Source organism: Vipera berus (genome assembly GCF_964194415.1).
Source record: "Vipera berus genome assembly, chromosome: 17".
NCBI classification, from domain to species: Eukaryota; Metazoa; Chordata; class Lepidosauria; order Squamata; family Viperidae; genus Vipera; species Vipera berus.
In genome coordinates, this window is record NC_138220.1 from 3,244,974 (window position 1) to 3,267,747 (window position 22,774).

At 50.8% G+C, this 22,774-nt stretch overlaps 1 protein-coding gene across 2 annotated transcripts in view; it reads right to left on the reverse strand.

Annotated features, from left to right (window-relative positions):
* The window catches only part of AGRN (agrin), a 128,421-nt gene that overhangs the window by 26,819 nt on the left and 78,828 nt on the right, over positions 1 to 22,774 (reverse strand). For both annotated transcript variants that reach the window (XR_014028210.1, XM_081341355.1), the window contains exons 4-14: positions 21,946 to 22,161; positions 20,031 to 20,255; positions 19,075 to 19,299; positions 18,294 to 18,500; positions 12,549 to 12,770; positions 9,035 to 9,229; positions 8,038 to 8,238; positions 6,544 to 6,692; positions 4,511 to 4,616; positions 4,143 to 4,259; positions 2,380 to 2,544 (exon numbers count right to left, since the gene is read on the reverse strand). Coding sequence is in view for 1 of the 2 variants with exons in the window: in XM_081341355.1 (XP_081197481.1) it covers positions 2,380 to 2,544; positions 4,143 to 4,259; positions 4,511 to 4,616; positions 6,544 to 6,692; positions 8,038 to 8,238; positions 9,035 to 9,229; positions 12,549 to 12,770; positions 18,294 to 18,500; positions 19,075 to 19,299; positions 20,031 to 20,255; positions 21,946 to 22,161 (2,028 nt within the window). In the remaining variant the exon portion in view is untranslated. The remainder of the gene's footprint in view (positions 1 to 2,379; positions 2,545 to 4,142; positions 4,260 to 4,510; positions 4,617 to 6,543; positions 6,693 to 8,037; positions 8,239 to 9,034; positions 9,230 to 12,548; positions 12,771 to 18,293; positions 18,501 to 19,074; positions 19,300 to 20,030; positions 20,256 to 21,945; positions 22,162 to 22,774) is intronic.

The window sequence follows — 22,774 nt, forward strand, 5'->3', positions numbered from 1 at the left end:
GATGGAAGGGTGCCTTCTCTACTAGAAGTAATTAGGAGCGAGGAAAAAAAAGGTTACACCTTGATGGAATCCACCTCTGGCAGCTGCTCTTTGGAACGCGGGGGGGGGGGGGAATAAATAAATAAGACTTTGCAATTTGTCTTTGTTGTCATTCTCCTCGAATCTGGCTGCCAGGCCACCCCAGCCCTCAAAATGCAGAAGAGATGAGATGAGAAGGAAAAGTTAGCTGAGAACACCCATGCCCATCATCCCCGGCATTTCACCAGTAAACGGGAGAATCTCTTCACGACGGCCTTGCTCCCGTTCCAACGAACGATGCTATTAAGACAGCAAAATCCCTTAGGAGCTTCTCTGGCATCTAATTACCTCCCTGTCTTGTGTGCGCACAGGCTGGTGTGTGTGCGTGTATGTGTGTGACCCGCACGCCCGAAGATACATTTGCTAAGTACCAGGGGGCAGCGCTGGCTCCCAGCAACCCCAAAGCGGGAGCTTGTGGTTTAATTTCCCACCTGGTGCTTCGCTCAGAATTTTATTCCCCCCCCACCCCATTTTTTTCTCTCTCCCTCTAATAGCGAGTGAGTCTGGCAACTTCCAGCCGTCTCCATTCCGGGATTGACTACTGCAGAACAACGCCGATCCTCCAGAGAGAAAAAGAGACGTGCCTGTGATAATTTTCCCACTTGCCGTGTTTCGTGAGGATGCTCACGCACGCACGGCTTACTCGGCTGTTTGTAGTCGCTTCCAGATAACTCTCTTTTTTTTTCTCCTCCCCCTCCATCCTCCCCTCCCCTTTTTTCCCCATTTGCCACTTTATTGATTTCTCTGCTTTGATCGCCAATGGACCTTGAAATTAAGACAGGCTCCCCCTCCTTCCCTCCCTCCGTTCCCCCCCCCCACCCTTCACTCTCTTGTTTGCTGAAGGAATAGCTTGTCAATACAAATCTGGAGCAACGGGCATTGCTGAACTGTAATTTGGTTCCTATTTTCCCCCAAAGAATCAGAGGCCTGGAAGAGACCTCAGAGGTCTTCTAGTCCAGCCCCCTGCCTTTAATTCCAGCCTGGACAAACGGTTGTCTAATCTTTTCTTGAAAGGCCTCCAGCGAGGGAGCAAGAAGCTGTTCCGCTGATTGAGACGGAGGAGCGAAATCAGAAGATAAGAGAAAGGAAAGTCTGGCTGGGAAGGAGAAAAATGTCGGTCACGATTGGACTAGCTCTCGATTCGAAGGATTCCTCGACATTGTTTTTAGCCCATCAAAAATACGAGCCAGGTGCAGTTAAGCAAGCTGGGCTGGCGGCTCTGACTTCATTCATTTAAAATAAATTAAAAAAAATTCAGAGGCAGCCTTCGCAATCCTTAAAAGAATATGGGTGTTGTTGTTTTTTCTTTCCTTCCCCTCTCTCTGGATGAAGGAAATCTTTTATCTATAAATCCTGCTCCCCAATTCATGTTTCCAGGTTCTGGTAGATATTATATCACACACAGACGTGCGCAATAACACCACGGGTCAGAGACACCAGGGCACTTTCCTCCAACGTCTGGAGTCAAAAGCTCTCCAAATTAAGCAGTGGTGGAAGCCGATCGGATTTCGGCCGACTGCAACTTTATCCCGGGAAAAGAGTTTTGTGAGACGGCTGTGCATTTTTATAAACTTCCCTTCGCTGCGGCTTTCAAATAATAATAATAATAAAAAACGCTGGCACGGCTATCCGACCCTGATCTGATCTCTTGGGGAAAAAGGGGCTGCTGGTTATCGTCTGTTTCCATAATGACTTCTTTCGCAGGTGCTGGGTGCGATTTTGACCTTCCGCTCTCCGGAGATGGGAGCGCAAAGGGGAAGATGGAAGGTGAGAACTAATTTCTGCTTCGCACCTCCATCCGTGCTCTCTGCCCTGCAGGCAAGGCTGAGACAAGGAGAAAATGAAGCCGAATCTGTTCTGCGATCAGCCCAAGGAAGGAATAAAAAAAGTCGAAGCTTATTGTCTCTGATTCTGAAGGGCTTTCCCTAAACTGGGGCCTGGATTAACTCCCTCCAACCCAGCTTCACCTCCAAAACTTTGTTTAGAAAGCTGGGGGGGGGGGAAATGTAGACGAATCAGGACCACACGTTAAGTTACAGCGAAGAAGATTCACTGCTGAAGTCCATACGTGGCACTAGGCGAGAGTCAATGGAGTTCAAGAGAAGTTGGACTGAAGACGTTTGTGACCACCGAAAGATTCAGGGCTGATGACTCGCGTAACTCCTCCACCACCTCCCACTCTGCCTGCCCTTCTCCTACACTGAATGGGAGAGATGAAACAAGTTCTAACACACACACACACACACACACACACACGCTTCCAACCTTTTTTCCACCCGGGCGGCAACCAGAGGTACTCACGGGTACAGCCGCTCCTGCTGTCGGTGACGATGCCACGGAAGTTCCAGAAACCGGGTTCACAGCGGTCACACTTCAGCCCCCCGACGCCGGGTTTGCAGGAGCATTGGCCTGTGCTGGGATCACAGCTCCCGCCATAGGAGCCGTAGGGGTTGCAGTGGCAAGTGCCTACGAGACAGGAGGGAAGGGTTAGCAGAAGAGCCCCCAGCCCCTCGGACAGGTTTCGTAACCGAGGCAGAGAAGCTTCTTCAAAGGAGAGCGACGTAGAACAGAGAAACTTAGGGCTGGAAGAGAACTTGAAGGTCTACTGGTCTAACCCAAAGGCAACTGGGCTTCCTTTATTTTTCCTTGAAGATCTTTGGCTTCTCATCCAAGGAGGTTCTTCGATTCTGACTGAAGGGTGGGGAATGGAAGGATTTATATTCCTTGCAGTCATCTGGTTGTTAGCCCTCCCTCTGAGCGTCGTTGAGGCCACTTGGAGGTTTATCTGTGCCCTCAGGGTCACCCAGATAATACAAACGGGTGTGTGGAATCTCCTTGGAGCTGCTGGAAGGACTGTGCCGTGCGGGAGATATGTGGTGTCGTATCCCTCCCCCTCTGTTGAGAGAGGGTTGTTCAATTTTAAAATAGGATCGCCTCTTGGACCATGACGTGGATGACTCAGAATCTCAACAGACATTCTTCTAGTCCATGCTGGCTCAGGAATTCTGGGAGCTGAAGTCCACGAGTCATAAAAGAGCCAAGGTTGCCTACCCCTGTTCTAGTCTAACCAACTGCTCAAGACAGACGATATAGCATCGCAGCCAAACGCTTGACCAGTCTATTTTTGAAATGATGGAAACACCCACAAGCTATTCCATTGATGAATTGGCCAGCTAGCCCGGTGATTACTCTGCCCGTAAACAACACAGCTCAGGCTTCTAGTCCTCATTAGTGTGTTGTAGAAGAGATGCTTAGTTTCAGTTGGGTGATCTGACTGGTTCTAACCCTGCCCAAATGGGAATTCTGGAAACTTCCCAGAATAATTTCTGGGTGGTGGTGGTGGTGATATCTATGGTGGCCTGTGTCCAGCGCACAACCAGAATTTAACTTTGAAGGGATTTCCACAGACGGGAATCGGGCACCCTCCCATCTGAACTGACTAGACAAACTGCCCCGGGACTCAAACTAAAGTAGGCCAGGTTGGGAAGGGTGAGTGCCTCCTAAGTCCTTCCCCGAGGACTCCCAGGCAATGCGAGCTTATGATTTCCAGCTGAGCCTCTGAGTGACTTCACTGCGTCAAATTATCAATGCGACCCCAGGAGGAGAATCTGCTATTTCTGTGGATTCTATGGCTCTCTGGGTCAACAACTCTGCAGCCATTAAAATCGCTTTTGGAAGGCGGCCGCCGCTGAATAAATGACCCGGTGCACGAAGCGCCTCTACCCAACCGCAAACAAGGCCGCTGCGTTCCCGCCGGCCGCTCTAATGGATGCCCGCTAACCAGCTGGCCCTCGGCCTCAGCTGCTTAAAATGCCACCAACTCTTTCCTCGTCTCGTTAGGCGAACAAGATGGCTCTGGCTAATTATTCCATAAAAATTTAATAAAGTCTGCCTGGGTGGGCTAGGGAAGGCGGTGGGGGAGGCAAGGGAAAGGCAGAACAGATTGGGGTAGAGGAGCGTGCCCTCTCTGGGGCCCGGAAGAGTGCCAGGGAGGGCTCCGCTCCACCCTGAGCTCACCGTTAAAAGCCTTGTTTTCCAGGCCTCCAAGAATGGCATCTACTTACTGGGGCATCCAGCCGATCCTACTCCAAGTGCCAACGTCACGTTGTCTGGGCAGCAGCCATAAACTGTTTTGCTACAGTGAAGGAGTTCTGGCGAAGAAGGCGAAAGAGTGGGGACTCCTGGAAGGAAAATTAAAAATCTCATTTTAATGAGCATGCCACCAGCAAGTAGCAGCAGCTCTTCGAGGTGTTGTTGTTCAGTTGCCGTTTCCAACTCTTCGCGACCCCACGGACCACACCATGCCAGCCCCCCCCCACACGCACACACCTCCCCAGGTCTTCTGCTATCTCTCCGAGTCTGCCCAATCTCATATCCACAGACCCCCATCTAACCATCTTTTGCTTTCCGCCAGCCTGGGTGCTGAAATTACCTTGGCAGGGTCCTTGGCTTGCCACGTAAATGTCCTGGCGTTTCTCGCAGCGGGATTTTTTCAGCTCACACTCATTGGCGTAAGCAGCCCCGTCTGACCCACACACCTACATGAGGGGGGGGGGGGAGAGAAAGCAGAGGGTCCCGTTACAGAAAGAACCGGAATGTCGGAGCTGCCTCAGCTCGGACCCCCAAGTAGAAACGGGCTCCATTTGTTGCGAAAGGAATAGCCTTATTAGAAGTCAAGCACACCGTGGTAAATTAAAAGTCAAAACTAAAGGTTGGCACGCGAAGGTTACCCAGTTGACTTTCCTTTTCTTGTTCCTCTCCCCCCCCCCCCGGTTATCTCCCTATTGTCCAATCACATTCAAAGGAATCGTTTCGGTAACGTTCCCTTGCATCGGCGGGCTAGATGGCCTTGGGATGACCAGCCCATGTCCCAGCAAGGGTCTACGACAACTCGCCCCACGGTCAACTTGCTTGGCCAACTCCCCACCGGATAGCTCCCCACGGCCACCTCGCCGTGGGGCAGCTTGCCGTGGGACAGGAGTTACACTAATATCGAAGAAATAGCGGGATAGAATCCTTAAAGAAAGGGGGGAACCAAATGAAATGCCAATGGCGACAATTAAAATGATGTTTTCACTATTTTAAATAATTGAATTGTCCCCCCAGCGAATTGTTTTCCCATTCCACTTAGTAGCTTCACTGGAACTGGGTCTGTCTAGTTTAATGAAGAGAAGGACCAGGGGGGACATGATAGCAGCCTTCCAGTATCTCAGGGGCTGCCTCAAAGAAGAGGGAGTCAAGCTATTCTCCAAAGCACCTGAAAGCAGGACAAGAAGCAACGGATGGAAACTAGTCAAGGAGAGAAGCAACCTGGAACTAAGGAGAAACTTCCTGACAGTTAGAACAATTAACCAGTGGAACCACCTGCCTCCAGAAGCTGTGAATGCTCCAACACTGGAGGTTTTTAAGAAGAGACTGGACAGCCCTTTGTCTGAAATGGTATAGGGTTTCCTGCCTGAGCAGAGGGTGGGACTAGATGACCTCCAAGGTACCTTCCAACTTTTATTATTATTAAGCAGCTCCCTCCCCCTCTCTCCCCCCCATAGTCTATGGCAGGCTGACATCTAGCAAAGCAAGGCTGAAGCTCAGGATGGCCGTTTTGACACCGAGCCTTTGAGGGTCAGTGCCTCATTTGGGAGCAGGCCTACTCGTGGGTAGGAGCCGCGGTGTAAAGTCACAGGACCAGCAGGCAAGCCTTCGGGGTAGCTCTTGTGCAGTTTTTACCCCAAGGGAGCATCTGGGCTGTACCGTTTTACGTACTTAAAGAGGTCGAGAGCCACCCAAGAGGCTGGCGCCTCAGAGGCTCTTTTAGGGAGAAAAAAATGTTCTCGCCGATTCGAGGTGCAGATTTAGGTTAAGCCTGGCAAGTAAATAAGCAGGTTGGACGGATTCCTAGATAATTCTGCCTCTGATCTCTTGGCATCACAAGGGGGGGGGGGCGGAAGAAGAAGAAGAAACATTCATTCTAATCTCCCTGGTTCGGAGAACACATCTGCTGGCATCCAGGATGTCAGAACAAGCAAGGAGCTTCCTGCGCGTTCCACTTTCCCCGTCCATAAAATATGCAAATGCATGCCAGGGAAATTAATGAGAAACAGAAAGAAGAAAAAAAAGAAGAAAAAAGAAAAAACCACCCCAGAGGGCAGAGAAGCATTAAAGACACAGCAGAGAATTTGACTCAGCCCTCCAAACTTTGCAGCCCTGCCTGCAAAAAAACCAAAAAACTGCCGCAGAATATCTGGAGCTGTTCTGGAAGGCATCAAGACCGACCTTAGAAATGGTGGACTTCAACCCCCAGAATTCCCCAGCCAGCTGTGCTGTCTGTTGGGGGGGGGATTCTGGGAGCTGAAGTAAAGGGTCGTCAAGTTGCCCACTTGAACGCCTGTGGTGTAGACCAACCCCTTGTGCTCTGTGCAGAAAATCAAACCTCTAAATTATGCAGCGGCTGGAGAAACCTCCTCTTACCACGTTCTGCGGCACGGTCCTGCAGGTGTAGTCACAGACGCAACGGTCGTCTTCCATGTCCTCGTCCCACGAGCCCCCGTACTTCCGGCAGCTGTCACGCTCGCATTCAACGGCATCTCCGGAGCCGGAGCCGCCTCCCGAGCCACACTCTGCGTGAGAAGAAGAGTAGCCCGCTTCGCGCTGAAAACCAAGTCAAGTTTCTAGACCTGGTTATCAACGTCTTGGGGTGGGGGGGAGACTCTCTGACTTGGGTTCGATTCCTTGCAGCTGCAGAGCTGCACCACCCAAACCGTGAAGCTTCCTTGAATGAACTTCCGGGCCCCCAAATTTACAGAATCCTGAGGCTAGAGGTAAGGCCTTCTCTTTCTTCTCTTTACTATCTCGGCGTGGTCTCCCCTGCCTGGCTGGCTTCCTGGGTAACCCCGTGGGAGGAAACGTGGCCTTTTCCTGGCCTGACCCGTTGGTCTAGCAACATCTCTGGGGATTTTCTTTATGGTGGTTTCATCCGGGTGATGTGGGAGGGAGAAGGAAGGAAGGAAGTGGAGAGAGGGAGGGAGGTGGATGGAGGGAAGGGAGAAGGGAGAGAAGGAAGGGAGGAAATAAGGAGAGAAGGGAAGGAAGGAAGGAAGGAAGGAAGGAAGGAAGGAAGAAGGAAGGAAGGGGGAAGGGAAGAGAGAGGAAAGGAAGGGAGAGAGGAAAGGAAGGAGGAAGAAGGGAGAGAAGGGAGGAAATAAGGAGAGAAGGAAAGGAAGGAAGGAAAGAAGGAAGGAGGAAGAGAGGAAAGGAAAGAAGGAGGGAGGGGGAAGGGAAGAAAGAAGAAAAAAAGGAAGGAGGGAGAGAAGAGAAAGGAAGAAGAGAAGAAAGCTGGAAGGAAGAAAAGAGAGAAGGAAGGGAGGAAGTAAGGAGAGAAGGAAAGAAGAAGAAAGGAGGGAGAGAGAGAGAGAGAGAGAGAAGGAAAGAAGGAAACAAAGAAAAGAGAGCTCTGCAAGCCTCCTTTTCTCTCACCTCCCTCAGTGCTCTGAAGTGTGAAATTAAAGCAATGGAATCACTCCTGGTGGAGCCCTGTTACTGGCCATCGCCTTTCATCGCTGGCAGCTCAGGAGACAGTGGGAAGGAAGGAAGGAAGGAAGGAAGGAAGGAGGGAGGGAGGGAGGGAGGGAGGGAGGGAGGGAGGAAGGAAGGAAGGAAGTGAGGAGAGAGAGCTGGGCCAGGGTCCGAGAGCGAAGGGGAGGCAGGCAGCCCCAGACACAGCAGGGAAGAAGCAGAGGCTGCTTCACACCCCCTTCCTCATCTCAGCTCCTACACCAGCAAGTCCCCAAGTACGGCCTGTGCAGCCCCCTCCACCCCCCGGGAATCCTGCACATCAGGTTAAGCTGGCTAAGAATCAACCCCGATGAACACCAGCCAAGATTTTTCAGCGCCGTTGTAAACCTCGAACGGTCACTAAACAAACGGATCTAAGTCGAGGATCCCAGCTGAGCACGGCAGACTCACCGTCTTCGCACGGGCCCCTCTTCACCACCTCCAGGTCTTCCTTCTGCTGGCAAGCCGCCAGGCGCAGCTCGCAGGCGTTGTCGTAAGTGATGCCGTCGCTTCCGCAGACGCGGGACAAGGGCTGTTGCTCGCAGCCGGGGCAGAGGCACTGCCCGTCCGCACACGTGGCCCCGAAGGAGCACACTGTGGCCCCACAGGCCTCTGCAGAGAGAGGGAGAGAGAGAGAGAGAGAGAGAGAGAGAGAGAGAGAGAGAGAGAGAGAGAGAGAGAGAGAGAGAGAGAGAGAGAGAGAGAGAGAGAGAGAGAGAGAGAGAGAGAAGTCCATGAGGGGTTGTCAGTAGAGCATTTGTAACACAGGGTTGAACTGTTGAGGTCCTTGGTGCTCTCTGAGCTGGGTGGTTTTTTTGCAGATGTTTCATGACCCAACTAGGTAACCTCATCAGTGTTAGTAGGAAGGAGTAGGAGTAGGAGGAGGAGGAGGAGGAGGAGGAGGAGGACAACGACTGTGGGGTCCTTGGTGCTGTCTGAGCTGGGTGGTTTTCTTGCAGATGTTTCATGACTCAACTGGGTAACGTCATCAGTGCTAGTAGGAAGGAGGAGGAGGAGGAGGAGGAGGAGGACGACGACGACTGTGGGGTCCTTGGTGCTGTCTGAGCTGGGTGGTTTTCTTGCAGACGTTTCATGACCCAACTACGTAACCTCATCAGTTACATTACAGAGTGCACTAATTTACACTAATGTGGTCTGCCCTGCTGAGGTTACCTCGTTGGGCAATGCAACGTCTTCAAGAAAAACCACCAAGATCAGAGAGCACCAGGGCCGCCCCCCCCCGCCAGTTACTTCAGTTTTTAAGCAGCTGGTTTGGAAGGGAAGCGGCTTCAAGGAGAGGGGAAGCGCAGGTGCCAAGCGCTATGCCAAGCAGAGGGGCGGTGGGGGTAGCCAGCCTGGATTTGGACGGACCCCCCCCCCCACAGGGTGGAAAAAGAAACAGACTCACTGCAGCTGCCTTGGGCTGCCACCTCGATAGAAACCTGTCGGATGCAGGCCTGAACGTGGAGTTCGCACTCGCTCCCGTAGGTGTTCCCGTCGGTCCCACACACCAGCTGAGAGGAGGCGACACATTCGGTGGGACAAATGCACCTGCCCGTCTCGGCCTCGCAGATGGCACCGAACTGGCACTTCCGACAGCGGTCTGGAAAGGGGGGGGGGGAGAAATCTGGAAAATGAGCCTTTTTTCTTCTTCAAACAAAACCCTTTTAAACTCTCCTTCCCCCCCCCAAAGGAGGTTAGCCTAGCGTTTCTCTTAGGATGGGCTGGTTTCATGGATAACCACAGGCCTGCAGGAGAAGAAAGAGTCGGCTCGCGAGGGCTCAGACACGGAAAGAGAGCTTTTCCTGTAAGTTGCTGTCGTGCGCGTTAGAGGATGGCTCTGGCCGGGATGGGGTGGGGAGGGGCAGAAGGTGGCCTCCCCCCCCACCCACAATGGGGAGGAGGCAAAGATGTGGGCGCTAACATGGGGTGTGCAGCCACAGAGTCCCTTTCCCGAGTGCAAGATGCTCCAGGCTTTCTTACATTCCGAAAAGCAACCGTCTCCAGGGTGTCTCCGACGCTGACTTTACTTCAGAGATACACAGAGACACACAGAGACACACACACACACACCCTCTGGCACTTTCCCCGTGGGAGGTTTTGTGCGAGAGGCATGTCCCCTCTGGCACCTTCCTCTGCCTGCTTCACGATGCCAGCCAATTTATTTCTTGCCTAACATCGGCAAGAGGCTGCCAGCTGCTGCCACGTTCCGCCATCCTGGTGTGTGTTTGTGTGTGTCTGTGTCTGTGTGTGTGCGTGCCTGTCTGCTCTGGGGCACAGGCTGCTTCTCTACCCCGACCAAGAGTTCACGCTCGGAGAAGGAAGCGTCGCTTCGCTGAGAAATGAGGATTCGCCCTACTCAACCGCCCGCGCCAGGAGGGCTGGTCCAATATTTGAGTTTCCCCCCAAATCTTCATCCTCATCGGCCGAAATCAAGCGGCTTCCGCGCATGGCAAGCCAAATTGGTATTCTCAGGCGCTCTCTCCCCCCCCGGAGATAAAACGGAAAGTGGGGGGGGGGTGTTAAGCCAAAAGTTATCTGAGACTTTTCCGGCATCCAAAGTGGTTCAAATCCATGGTCAGCAACTGGGAGAATTTGAGAAACGCATTTAATTGTCAGGCATCAGAGAGCAGTGGGCAGCCAGTTCCCTTTTTCACCTGCTATTTTCTGAAACAAGGGGGTCCCCACATTTCCACCCGTTATTTTTTCCAGCTTTAAGTGGGGGTGGAAAGGGCTGAAATTAGCAAGAAGGAGGCTTTGGCTCCCCAAGTTTTAAGTGATCCTTCTTTTACGTGGTTTGCCTAAATACGATTTGTTGTCTTCAGAGAGAAAGAGATCAGTGTTTTGTTTGAGATGGGTGAGGAAGGAAGGAAGGAAGGAAGGAAGGAAGGAAGGAAGGAAGGGGAGGGAAGGAGGGAGGGAGGGAGAGATAAAGAGAGAGAGAAGGAAAGGAAGGAAGGAAAGAAGGAAGGAAGGAAGGAAGGAAGGAAGGAAGGAAGAAGGAAGGAAGGAAGGAAGGAAGGAAGGAAGGAAGGAAGGAAGGAAGGGGAGGGAGGGAGAGATAAAGAGAGAGAAGGAAAGGAAGGAAGGAAAGAAGGAAGGAAGGGAGGGAGGGAGGGAAGAAGGGAGAGAGAGATAAAGAGAGAGAGAAGGAAAAGAAGGAAGGAAAGAAAGAAAGAACGGGAGGGAGGGAGGGAGATAGAGAGAGAAGGAAGGAAGGAAAAAAGAAAGAAGAAAGAAAGAAAGAAAGAAAGAAAGAAAGAAAGAAAGAAAGAAAGAAAGAAAGAAAGAAAGAAAGAAAGAAAGAAAGAAAGAAAGACTGAGGAAGATTTTAGAAATTACCATACAGGACGGGAGAGAGAAAAGCATTTCTCTCCTGTTCAATCTGTCAGTTCTGGGTCCCGAGGCAATTCATAAAAACAACAGCAGAGTATGAAACGCAATAAAATGATCACGAGTAAAAACACTAAAAAATAAATTCCAGCAATTTGAAAGCACAGCCGAGCATTAGGCAGAGTTTTTAAAACCCTTCGGCAACCTGCTAAAAGCAAGCATGGCTAACTTCCCTCCTGCAGCAGATTCGTGCTTGGTTTTTTGGCCTTCTGTTTTTTTTTAAACTCAAAGTCTCGCTGGGGAGGAAATTCCCAATTCTGATGTGCCAGATTGTCTGACTTGACAAATCTGGAGAGAAGCGTGTTTCCGCCCTCTTCAGAGTCATCCCACAATTTCTTCCCCGAGGCAGCATCAAAAACCATCCACCCTGCCTTCTTTCAACAGGGACACATGCAGAGGGAGCCACGGAGAAATCAGCCCCAGCGCCCTAAGAGAAGCACCAGGTTCCTAGTCCTCAAGAGGGCTCGGCACAAGGAACGGGGAGAAGGGGGTGCCGCATGCCAAATTAACCCACCTCTTTGGGGAAATCCCCACATTCTCCTCTGAGCAGGCATAAGAACAAGAAACCGAAATGAACCTATCGTCCTTATCTCTGGATTCTCTCCCCCCACCCCACCCCACCCCGCCCCGCCCCAATAACCTCTCCTAACCTCCCCTTGCACCGGGTTCAAGACAGCAGGGGATTTTGGCACTCGGCTTCCTGATCGAATTGCTTACACATCAATCTCCGGTTGAAATACAGCCGGTGGGACTGGCGACCTCGATCTCAGATGCTCGGCTTAATCTCTCCGAATAATTTTTTTAAGCAGAGCTTTTACGCCGGCGCTAGAAAAGGCCCGGAGCTAGGCTGGGAGGCTGTTGCTGCCGGACGAGCAGGGGATTCGAAACTGGTGCTTTGTGCTCCGGATTCGACACTCGAATCGAGCCCCCAGCAGCAGAGGCCTGACCCACAATGGGTTGTTAATTGGGGTTAACAGCAACTGCATCTCGGCCGATCTTTGGCTTGCAGCGGTTCTTGAAAAAAAAATGACCAAGGGCCCCCAAAGAGCTCGGGTTCAGACGGATTATATCTGCCCGTTTACTGTACTAGACATGAAAATTGAGAGATGTTCAAACATTTATTGATTTGACCTTTTCAGGGACTTCCTGAAAGAACCGCTGCTCTATTGAAAACGGAGGCCGTCTACAGGATTGGAGCCGGTGGCTGGCTTTGGAAGGCCAGTTTGCCGAAGAACCCGCCAAAGGGGTCTGCTAATTTTGCCCTGGCTGAATTAGCAGACTCATCGCCCTCTTGATCCCTGAGGGCAGAGCTTCCAGCAGTAGGAGCAGCTATCTGAATCCTAAACCGAGTCCGGAACGTCACTGGGTTTCCCTTCTAAAAAAAAAAAACCCCAAAACTCTTTCCGAAAAAGCGAGGGCAAAGCTGTGTATGTTTTTGTGTGTGCTTCCGGAGGCCCCCAAGGCTAACTGAACATCCGTTTTTGTTCCTATTTTCATTTTTCTACTGCAGGCCAGCTGTAGCCACTCACCGCAGGGCCCCTTGTGTTTCACGTGGATCTCTTTCCGGAGGGCGCACGCCATGGCCTCCAGCTCGCAAGGGTTGCTGTAGGTGAGGTTGTCGCTGCCGCAGACTGGATCGTAGATGCTCTGGCACACTTGCTGGCATTCGCAAACGGGCTCCTGGTTCTTCACCACGCAGGTGGCCCCGAACTGGCACACGACGCTCAGGCAGGGGCTGGGCTTGCCAAGATCTGAATCAGAAAAGCAGGAAAGCAGGTAGAGGGGTTAGAGAAGGGGGTGACGCCTTCTGGAGCCGGGCAGAGTCCCCCCCCACACACACACGCACACACCCCTCCCTCTCTCTGGACAATTGGGGCGAAATGATCAGGAATCGATGTGTTTGCAGACCGCTCTTACCCAAACAGGCGGGGCAGATCTCAGGGCAAGGGGATCCCTTGGTGTTTGCTGACCAACTACCCCCTTGGTCACACAGGAGGGAAGGGATCAGCGCTCTCCCCTTAAGAAAAAAAAATCTACTCGGTTAGGCATCCCTCCACATTATCTGGGGCGCCTGCATCGGAGGCGGCCCTTTCCCCATCGCCGCTTCTGCTTATGTGGCCGTGGCAGGGAACGAAGAGGGTAGGGCAGGGGCAGGCAACCTTGGCTCTTTTCCGACTCGTGGACTTCAACTCCCAGAATTCCCAAGCCAGCCATGCTGAGGAGAAAGGGAGTGGTTTCTATGCTGGCTCGGGAATTGTGGGAGTTGAAGTCCACGAATCATGAGGGGGCCAAAGTTTCCCCCACGCTGGCTCAGGAATTCTGGGACTTGAAGTCCACGAGTCATGAGGGGGCCATAGTTTCCCTCACGCTGGCTCAGGAATTCTGGGACTTGAAGTCCACAAGTCATGAGGGGGCCATAGTTTTTCTCATGCTGGCTCAGGAATTCTGGGACTTGGGAGTCCACGAGTCACAAAAGAGCCAAGGTTGCCTACCCCGGGGGTAGGGGATGCCCATCTGTGTGGAAAAGCCAAGGCGGGCACAGTTCGGGTTTTGCCAAATGGGTGTGTTGACGGGAGTTTCGGCCGAGCCACACGGCCGATTTACCTTAAATAATAAAGGTTTATGTTTCCAGAATAATTTCCCAATTGTTTTTTTAAAGTTTTAATTTCTACCCTGCCTTTATTATTTTTATAAATAACTCAAGTACCTAATACTCCTCCCTCCCTCCTAGAAGGTGACTAGAACTCACCTCCTCCTGGCCCAAAGTCACCCAGCTGGCTTTCAAACTTAAGAAGGGACTGGAACTCACAGTCTCCTGGTTTCTAACCGGGTGCTTTAACCACTAGACAAAATTATATCCAGCTTGCCTAGAAGGACACAATTTTCTTTCCGCTGGTCACCCAGGGCTTCAGCAAGCTGCAAGGAAATAATGCATTTTCCTTTTCCTTCACTAATATTAATTATTGCTCTCCAGCACAGGAACGAGGAGAACTCAAGACCACCTAGTAATGCATCGACGTTTATTCCTGGATCCCCTGAAACAGCAGTTGCTCCACCTTGGCGGCGGCCTTATGCATTTCACAAGGACTAGAGACTTTGTACTGATGTAGCCAGAGCAACCAGCTTTAGTTCTCCGCGTTCGGAGCCCACCAAAAGCAGAGTCCGCTTCCGAGCCCAGAGGGGGAAAAAAAAGAAAAAAAAAAGATTTGTACCACTGCGGGCGCATCTTAGAAATTTTTCAACCTTTCAGCCGCCCCAGGTGAAACCGAGGCTTGTTTTATTTACGAGATTTTTTTTCTCTCTCAATTCCTCCCTTGGCTCCAGATGTCGGGCCCTTCATGCACACAGGAGGTGGGAGGGACGAAAAAGAAATTGAGGAGTGGGACCGAAAGTCTGCACATATCCAGGCGCAATGCAATCCCAAGTTGCTCCAAGGAAGGAAGGAAGAGGAAAGCAAGCTGGGGGTGGGGTGGGGTGGGGGTGTTTCCATCATCACAAGGGACCACGTCACAGAGGGGGGAGAGGGGAACAAGAGAGGAAAAAGAAGGTGGGGGAAACACGGAGACAGGGTGATCAGGAGGAGGCAGTCGCCCGTTCTTCTAAAGGGTGCATCTGATGCGATGGCCCGCCGGTAGAAAGCCAGTCTGTCAGGAAGATGGCAAAGCCGTGCACTTTTCTTCTTTAAATTTAATTCTTTTTTAAAAAATTGTATTTTATGTTTTTTTTTAACTTTTTATTGTTGTGAGCCGCCCTGAGTCCTTAGGGAGAAGGGCGGCATATAAATTTAATAAATTCAATTCAATTCAATTCCTGGGTTAGGAGCTTTTTTGGGGTGAGGTTTAATCACAGCCAAACAGCTGCCCTCTCTCCCACCTTGAGGAGTGGGGGGGGGGGGGAAAGGAAGGAAAATGAGAAATCTAGCCCCAAAGTAAGCCAATCACCCTGAATTTCTACGCATTCTCCTTTCTCCTCCATTTGGCAAAAGAGGAACTGGACACTGTTCACATCTCGCAGCGAACTGGCCGGCTACCAACCTCTTGGCCAAGGCTGGATTTCTTCATTAAGGTCACGTTTTAAAGAAGTGTCGTATAGCTGTCAACTTCCGCAATAGTCAGTGGGAACCCGGGTTCCTTCTACATTGTAACCCAGTTTGAACCTTGGCCACCCTCAGCCCCCATCTCCAGACTGACACTTGTCAAGACGACAAGAGAAGGCAGGAAAATCTGCATCATCAAGGGGGTTCCTACAATTCATCTAAAAAAAGGGTATCACATTTTATCCATTGGCAGATGGATTCGTCCGCCTTTCTGGTGATGCTGAGCAAGAGGTGACCAAAATTGGGGGGAAAATGGGTGTGTGTGTGTGTGTGTGTGTGTGTGTGTGTGTGTTTCCCCATTTGAGCCACTTGAGGCTCTCTTGTTATTAAAACTGGGGTGAAAAAAAGCAACTTGCAGAAAACTAGGAGAGAGGAGATCTCTGGTGTTTGAAGGTGGCCCAGCCAATTGAGGGAAGTTTTATTCCCTGCCTGAGCTGGGAGTCAAATTTAAATGGCAATAGCACTTAAGGGACGTGGTGGCTCAGTGGGTTAGGATGCTGAGCTTGTCGATCAGAAGGTCGGCAGTTTGGCGGGCCGAATCCCGAGTGCCGCGTAGCAGAGTTGAGCGCCTGTTACGCATCCCAGCTTCTGCCAACCTAGCAGTTCGAAAGCACGTAAAAATGCAAGTAGAAAAATAGGGACCACTACGGTGGGAAGGTCACAGCGTTCCGTGCGCCTTTGGCGTCTAGTCATGCCGGCCACATGACCACGGAGACGTCCTCGGACAAGCGCTGGCTCTTCGGCTTTGAAACGGAGATGAGCACCGGCCCCTAGAGTCGGAAACGATTAGCACGCATGTGCGGGGGAACCTTTACCTTTTTAGCACTTAAGACTTATATAGCGCTTCATCGTGCCTGTTTAGGGGAAGGGTGCAGCCTAAGATGCTGAGGGATCTTGCCCGTGAAAGGGAAGAAAAATGCCAGCCATTCGACGGACAGGGGGAAGGTGCAAAAAAGCTTTCCAAGCAATATGAAAATGGGGTTCCCCTTCCCTCCTCCCCTCTGCAAAATGCAGGGAAACAGGCAGTGCCAAGAGGAAGTGAAGAGGGTGCGGGAGAGGAAAGAAGCAAACCTTGCAGGAGAATTTTCCTGGTGGAGTGAACTGGAGAACTGGGTGGACTCACTTCCTTTCTCCGAACGGAAAACACTAGAAGACACAAGACAAACAGGAAGAAAGAGAGGAAAGAGGAAGGAGGAAGGAAGGAGAGGAAGAGAGGGGGAGGGGGAGAGAGACAGACACAGCTATGGACTGATTTCCCCCAGGTTTCCAGGCACATCCCAATTTAATTCCCCCTGGCAGAGAATTGGCGTCCAGCTTTCCTCGGCGGCGGCTCCCGCTGAATTTTTGTCAGCTCCACGCAGAGGGACCACGTTTTGCCTGGTGAAGTGGCATGTTTAAAATCGGGGTGTGTGTGTGTGTGTTTCAAAACTCGTACTTGCAAACTGCCGATAGGGCAGGATGAAGTGAGAATACAGAAAAGCTGCTTTTGGTTTGTAATAAATGCTTTGGTGAACGACTATTCGTTTAAATTAAACCTGTGATTATTTTACGTTTCCCATCGAAGAATCTCAGGCCGATTTGAAGATTAAAAGACGTGTATTGAAGGGGACGACAGAGAATGAGGTGGCTGGATGGAGTCACTGAAGCAGTAGGCGTGAGCTTAAATGGACTCCAGAAGATGGTAGAAGACAGGAAGGCCTGGAGGAACATTGTCCATAGGGTCGCGATGGGTCGGACACGACTTCGCAGCTAACAACAACAACAACATTGTGGCAGAAAAATTAGTGGAGAATTACTGTATTTGCCTCAGTGCAAATGTTTGGCTGTTTTCAGGTAGGGGTGTGTGTGTGTGTGTGTGTGTGTGTGTGTGTGTGTGTGAGAGAGAGAGAGAGAGAGAGAGAGAGAGAGAGACAGAGAGAGAGACAGAGAGAGAGAGACAGAGACAGAGACAGAGACAGAGAGAGACAGACAGACAGACAGACAGACAGAGAGAGACAGAGACAGAGAGAGACAGAGAGAGAGAGAGAGAGAGAGAGAGAGAGAGAGAGAGAGAGAGAGAGAGAGAGATGCAATCCGCTTTGCTTCAGCATGAGACAGGCAAGATTAATTTTCTCCTTCCTTTCGCAGCCTTTTTTTTTTAAGCCAGCCAGAAAAACAAGAGTTTTCATCTTTTTTTTTCTTTCTGGATGCTCCTCAGAGAGATAATATCATTATCATTCCCTTGTGAATTTTCAGAGGAGGTGGAAAATGTATTAGCATGGTTTAACTAGTGCATTTAATTCAGTTACTGATTTAACTCGTTTTGAGGGTTTGCATCATATAGTGAACCACAGGATGAATAGGCACCTTCTTCCCCAGCGTGCCAGCCTCACCAGGGTTAACGGTAATCACACTGGCATGTTGTAGAATGAAGATGCTGAGCCTTCTTTTGACATGGTTGCGAATCGAGTCCATGTAAAAAGGAAAGCAATTGATTCTCTGTGCATGGGACAACTTCCTTGAGCCAAAGATATTACTCAAAACTTACTGTAAAGAAAATCCAGATTCCTGGTCCCAGGAGTCTGCAGTTAAAAAATTCCACGCCGGGGGGAAGAGAGAGGAAGGAGGCCAATATAGGCCAGTTTATTCTGAATGTTTGTATCGGTCACTGATTTGTAAATGGGCAAAAAGTCAACAGGAAAGGGGCCCGAAATAAACAGGGCAAACTGCATCCCGCTGCCTGCTCGGAGCTCCTTTAAGGAAAGGGCGCCTCCACTTCTGACTTCCACAGATTGAAGCCCAGGAAGAAAAAGACAGCGACAAGGTTTCACCCCTGCAAACTAAGAAAGATTTGGAGAACGGGAAGGTGTGTTTAAGGAAGCCGGCCTTGATGGTGCAGAGGGAGCGTGTGATGCCCAAGCCGTTGGTGGGAGAAAGGAATCGGCAAGCAGGTAAGGCAGGAGCGAGAGATGGGAGAGATGAAAAGATGGACAGGACTGAACACTCTTACGCCAAATTCCCCGTTAAGGACAAAAAGGATGATAAAACAGGACGGAGGCCACAGGAGGAGTGCGGGGAACAAAGAATTGAGAGGAAGGAAGAAAGAGAGCGGGACGGGTCAGACTTACCTCTTTCGGCTGCACTCACCGGGCTGAGGCAGAGAAATGGGCGGGTTTGGGGCCCATCTGGCCGCACTTACCACAAGGTCCATGGTGCTTGACTGGAATGGCGGCTTTCTGTTGGCACTCCGCCTTCTGGCGCTCGCAGTCGTTGAAGTAGGTCCGGCTGTCCCTGCCGCAGAGAGGCTGGTAGGCCCCGTCGCAGGCGACCCGTTCGCATGAGCAGCGGGCGAGGCCCCGCCGGATGAGGCACACGGCGTTGAAACGGCACTCGTCCCGGCATCTGTCTGGAGACACCGAGGGGAGAAGGGGGTGTCAGTCTCAATGGTCCCCAAAAGGCAGGTGGAGGGGAGGGAGGGAGAGAGAGAGAGAGAACTAGGCTGAAACCCAGCAAACTGGGAGTTCTAGTCCTGCCTTAGACATGAAAGCTAGCCAGGTGACTTTGAGCCAACCACCAGGAGACGGTGAGTTCTAGTCCCGCCTTAGGCATGAAAGCTAGTTGGGTGACTCTGATCCAATCACCAGGAGACGGTGAGTTCTAGTCCTACCTCAGGTATGAAAGCTGGCTGGGTGACTTTGAGCCAACCACCAGGAGACGGTGAGTTCTAGTCCTACCTCAGGTATGAAAGCTGGCTGGGTGACTTTGAGCCAACCACCAGGAGATGGTGAGTTCTAGTCCTACCTCAGGTATGAAAGCCGGCTGGGTGACTTTGGGCCAGTCCCTCTCTCTCAGGTCAACATACCTCACACGGTTGTTATCGTAGGGAACACGGGAGAAGGAAGGACTATCGAGTTATTTATAAATAAAAAAATAAAAAAGCGGGATAAAAAAATGAAAACAAATAAAGAGTAAAAACGTACCTTGAACCTGGCACGGTCCTGAACGCAACTTCTGAATCTCGATGCCCCGGATGACGCCCGTCCTCTGCAAGGCGCATTCGTTCTCGTAAGTCACCCCGTCATCCCCACACACCGGCTCTTTTCGCAAGGGGCAACTTTCGGGCCTGGGAAGCAGCTCGGCCCGTCGCGAGCGAGGATTGACCCGGCAAACTCGGTTCATGTCGTTGTGGGTGTTTTTGCAAGGATCTGCGGAGGAAACACAAAGGATGACGGTCGGGAGAAACAACAGACACCCTTTTCACAGGAAGGAAAAGGAGGTCCCCACAAAGATAGATAGATAGATAGATAGATAGATAGATAGATAGACAGACAGACAGACAGACAGATATAGATAAATATATGGATACACACACACACACACACACACACTCCTGAATCAGTGATCGCGGAGAACATCTGAATATAGAGGAGGTTTGAGGAGGAAAGAGGCTTTTTCTCCCCTCATAAATCAACAAAACTATATATAGCTTCGGAAAGGTAAACTTTTTCCTCCAACACCAAAAACTGTCGGAGGGTGACAACACAATGCCTACAGGTGCCAAAGACTCACAACACCTCCAGCTGGGATTTACGGAAGCCCCAATTACATACTTTTTTAAAAAAAAAAAGCCGTAATCTCTGAAGTTTTCATTGTTCCCACTGGGGGAAGAATGCAGCCATTTCACAAAAATCTCATTTGTGAGTTCACCGCAATCCTGGGAGCTTCGGTGACTTTGCAGAAAGCGGGAGGTAAAAATCTGATTTTACGGCACCCGGGGCAACGTGAAATGCGGGGACGATCCCTAACAGCTCCATTGGTGCCTTAAAGGGACTCAACTCTCCCCCGTATACTGGTGACGTTACCTGGATAGGTGACGAGACGTCTGCGGGAAAATCACCCAAATCAGGGACCGCCAAGACCCCAGGGCAGGACTTACCGCACGGCCCATCCAACTTCTTGAAGAGGTTCTCCTGCTTGTCGCAGGCGTGCCGGTTCAGGTGGCACTCGCTGCGATAGTCCTTGCCATCGCTGCCGCACACGGTGCTCTCGGGAACGCCGCTGCAAAAGGACATGCAGATGCACTTGGCCGACTGCCCATCCGTGGAGCGTACGCAGGTGCTTCCGAAGCTGCAGACCACCTCCGCGCAGGGGTCTTTCGAACCTGACAAGAGGGGGGGGGGAGAGAAGAGCCAGATTGGTGAGCAGGAACCCTGGGATCAAAAGGCAGGCAGAACCAGCTTCCGGATCATGGCGGGAACGGCAGGACGCTTGCCAAGGAGCCCAAGAAAAGGGGGATTTTTCTAAGCTTGCTTGTTTCCTTGCAGACGTGTCATTACCAAACTGGGCCGCAGCATCAGTGCCAAAAGGTGGAGGGGCTTGCTATTTATATATAAATAAATATAAAGGCCAAGTTGGTTGGTTTGCCCAGTGAGCAAGCGGCAAGTGGCTTTACCCTCCCGTTAACACTGACAGGGCAAGCCGCTTGTACGTAAATAGAGACCAACCCACCCCACTCCCTTTTAGCACTGACGATGCTACTTTCCTGGGTCATGAAACGTCTGCAAGCAGAGCACCGAGCTGAGAGACCACCGAGGGCCACGCAGTTCAACCCCGAGCTACAAATATTTGCCAGGGTGAAAAGCCTCGACTCTTTTAAAGCCCGGCATTATTAAGCCTCCTTTCCACAGAAACGCCGGGCGTTGCTTTACCCGCTGAGTCCAGCAAGCCAAGGGCGAACGAGATTGGAATGGCAACAAGGAGAGGGCCTTAATGTGTCCATAAGCAAAATGTAATTAGAGACAGACATTAAAAGGCTGCCGGCTGTTGTAAGATGGGGCTAGTATCTTATTTATAATGCCCTTTATTTATTTAATTACCCCCTCCTTCATTGGGCATTTTCTCCCCCACCCATAACCCATTGTTATTATTTTAAATAAATCAGGATGACACCTCTCTCTCTCTCTCTTCTCTCTCTCTCTCTCTCTCTCTCTCTCTCTCTCTCTCTCTCTCTCCTTTCTCTGCTGAGATCTCTGCAGCAAGTCCAGAAAGCCGAGATTTATCGCTAAAAGCAGGAACCTCTCCATCAGAGAGAGAGAGAGGAGGGGGGGGGAGGAAGGTCAAGTTAATTTACTTGGGAAAAAAGCAGACAGGGGCGTTCTCATTCCCACAGTTCCTTGCTTCGGGTGGTCTGTGCCTTGCTACCACGGAGCGTTCATTAGCCTCGTTTACCAGGCCTTGTTCGGGGGGGGGGGGGAAATCACCTGCTCCAGGTGCAAACCGGACTTGGGAAAATTCACAGCCTGCATCTTGCGAGGGTGCCGTTTGCAGAGGTGATGAAGTCAACCAGCCTATTTCTCACCAAGAAGGGCTGAGGTTACACACGACTGGGGGAAGTTGGAAACTTAAATGTTCAGTTATATTTTTTTCTCGTTCTTTCTTTCTTTCTTTCTTTTTGCGGGAGGGTATCAACCAACCAACCAAAAAAATATATATATATATTGTTCTTTCGACTCTGAGCGCTCTCAGCTCAGAGGTTCGAAACTATTTCTAAGAGGCCTGTGAACATAACTTGACGTGCTTCTGGTGTGGGTTAGGGTTAAGTTTTCCATCGGGGATATTCTGAGTTCTAACTGCACAATCTTGGCCAACGCTTTGTCGGCTTACCGATACTAAATCTCTGCGTGGCTTTTTTTTTTCCTTTCCTTTTTTCCCTCTCTTGCTTGTTCATTTTCAATTTTTTTTTCCTGTTAAAGACGATGAATTCATCAGGGGGAGGAGGAGGAAGAGAAGCCGCAGCGGCAGCCTCAGAGAACAGAGGAGGGATCGACGAGGTGTGGACCACCCAGGCTTACCACAGGCTCCTTTACTCGTGACTTTAATGCGACGCTGCTGGTTGCACTGAGCTTTCTCCAGCTCACATTCGTTACTATAGGTTGAGTAATCTGAACCGCAGACTGGAGCCACCACAGAAGGGCAGGTGATCTTCTTACACACACATAAACCCTGAGAAGGGTCCGTGGGGTTCCTTTCGCAGGCCGCACCGAAGCCACACAGCATCCCTCGACAAACTACGGGTGGAAAGGAAAAGAGAGTTATTGCTCCGCACGGGCTGGAGGATAAAAACCGGGCTCAGGTTTCTAGTCCACATGAAGAAGAGCAGGAGACTCTAGGCAAAATTGGCACTGTGTAGGCAAAACGGGACATACAGTATCCTCGCACGGATGTCCAGAGTTAGGTGTTGACCTCAATGAATTCAGCCTCAGATCCACTTCACACAACTTGATATTTATATTTGTTTATTTATTTGTATCCTGCCTTTATTTACTGATTGATTGATTGATTGATTGATTGATTGATTGCAAATTGTACACTTGGCTATTTTGGGGGGAATTGGTAGAAGGTGACTCCCCAGGTGAGCTAGTTTACAATTCCATGTAATGTGTGAATCCATAACCTGGGTTCATATAGTAATAAGGCTAAGCCTTGCAACGTAAGACTGTCTTGATAACAGAGCCTGTCTCCAAAAATCAGCGCTTCCCCATGGCCCTTTTGTCCGGAGAACCAACCAATCCATGAGGAAGGAAGGAACAGATGTAATGAACTCATAAATCTGATTTTCAAAGGAGGAAGGGAGGAGGGCAGAGATGGCCCAGCCTCCCAGATCTCTCTCTCTCTCTCTCT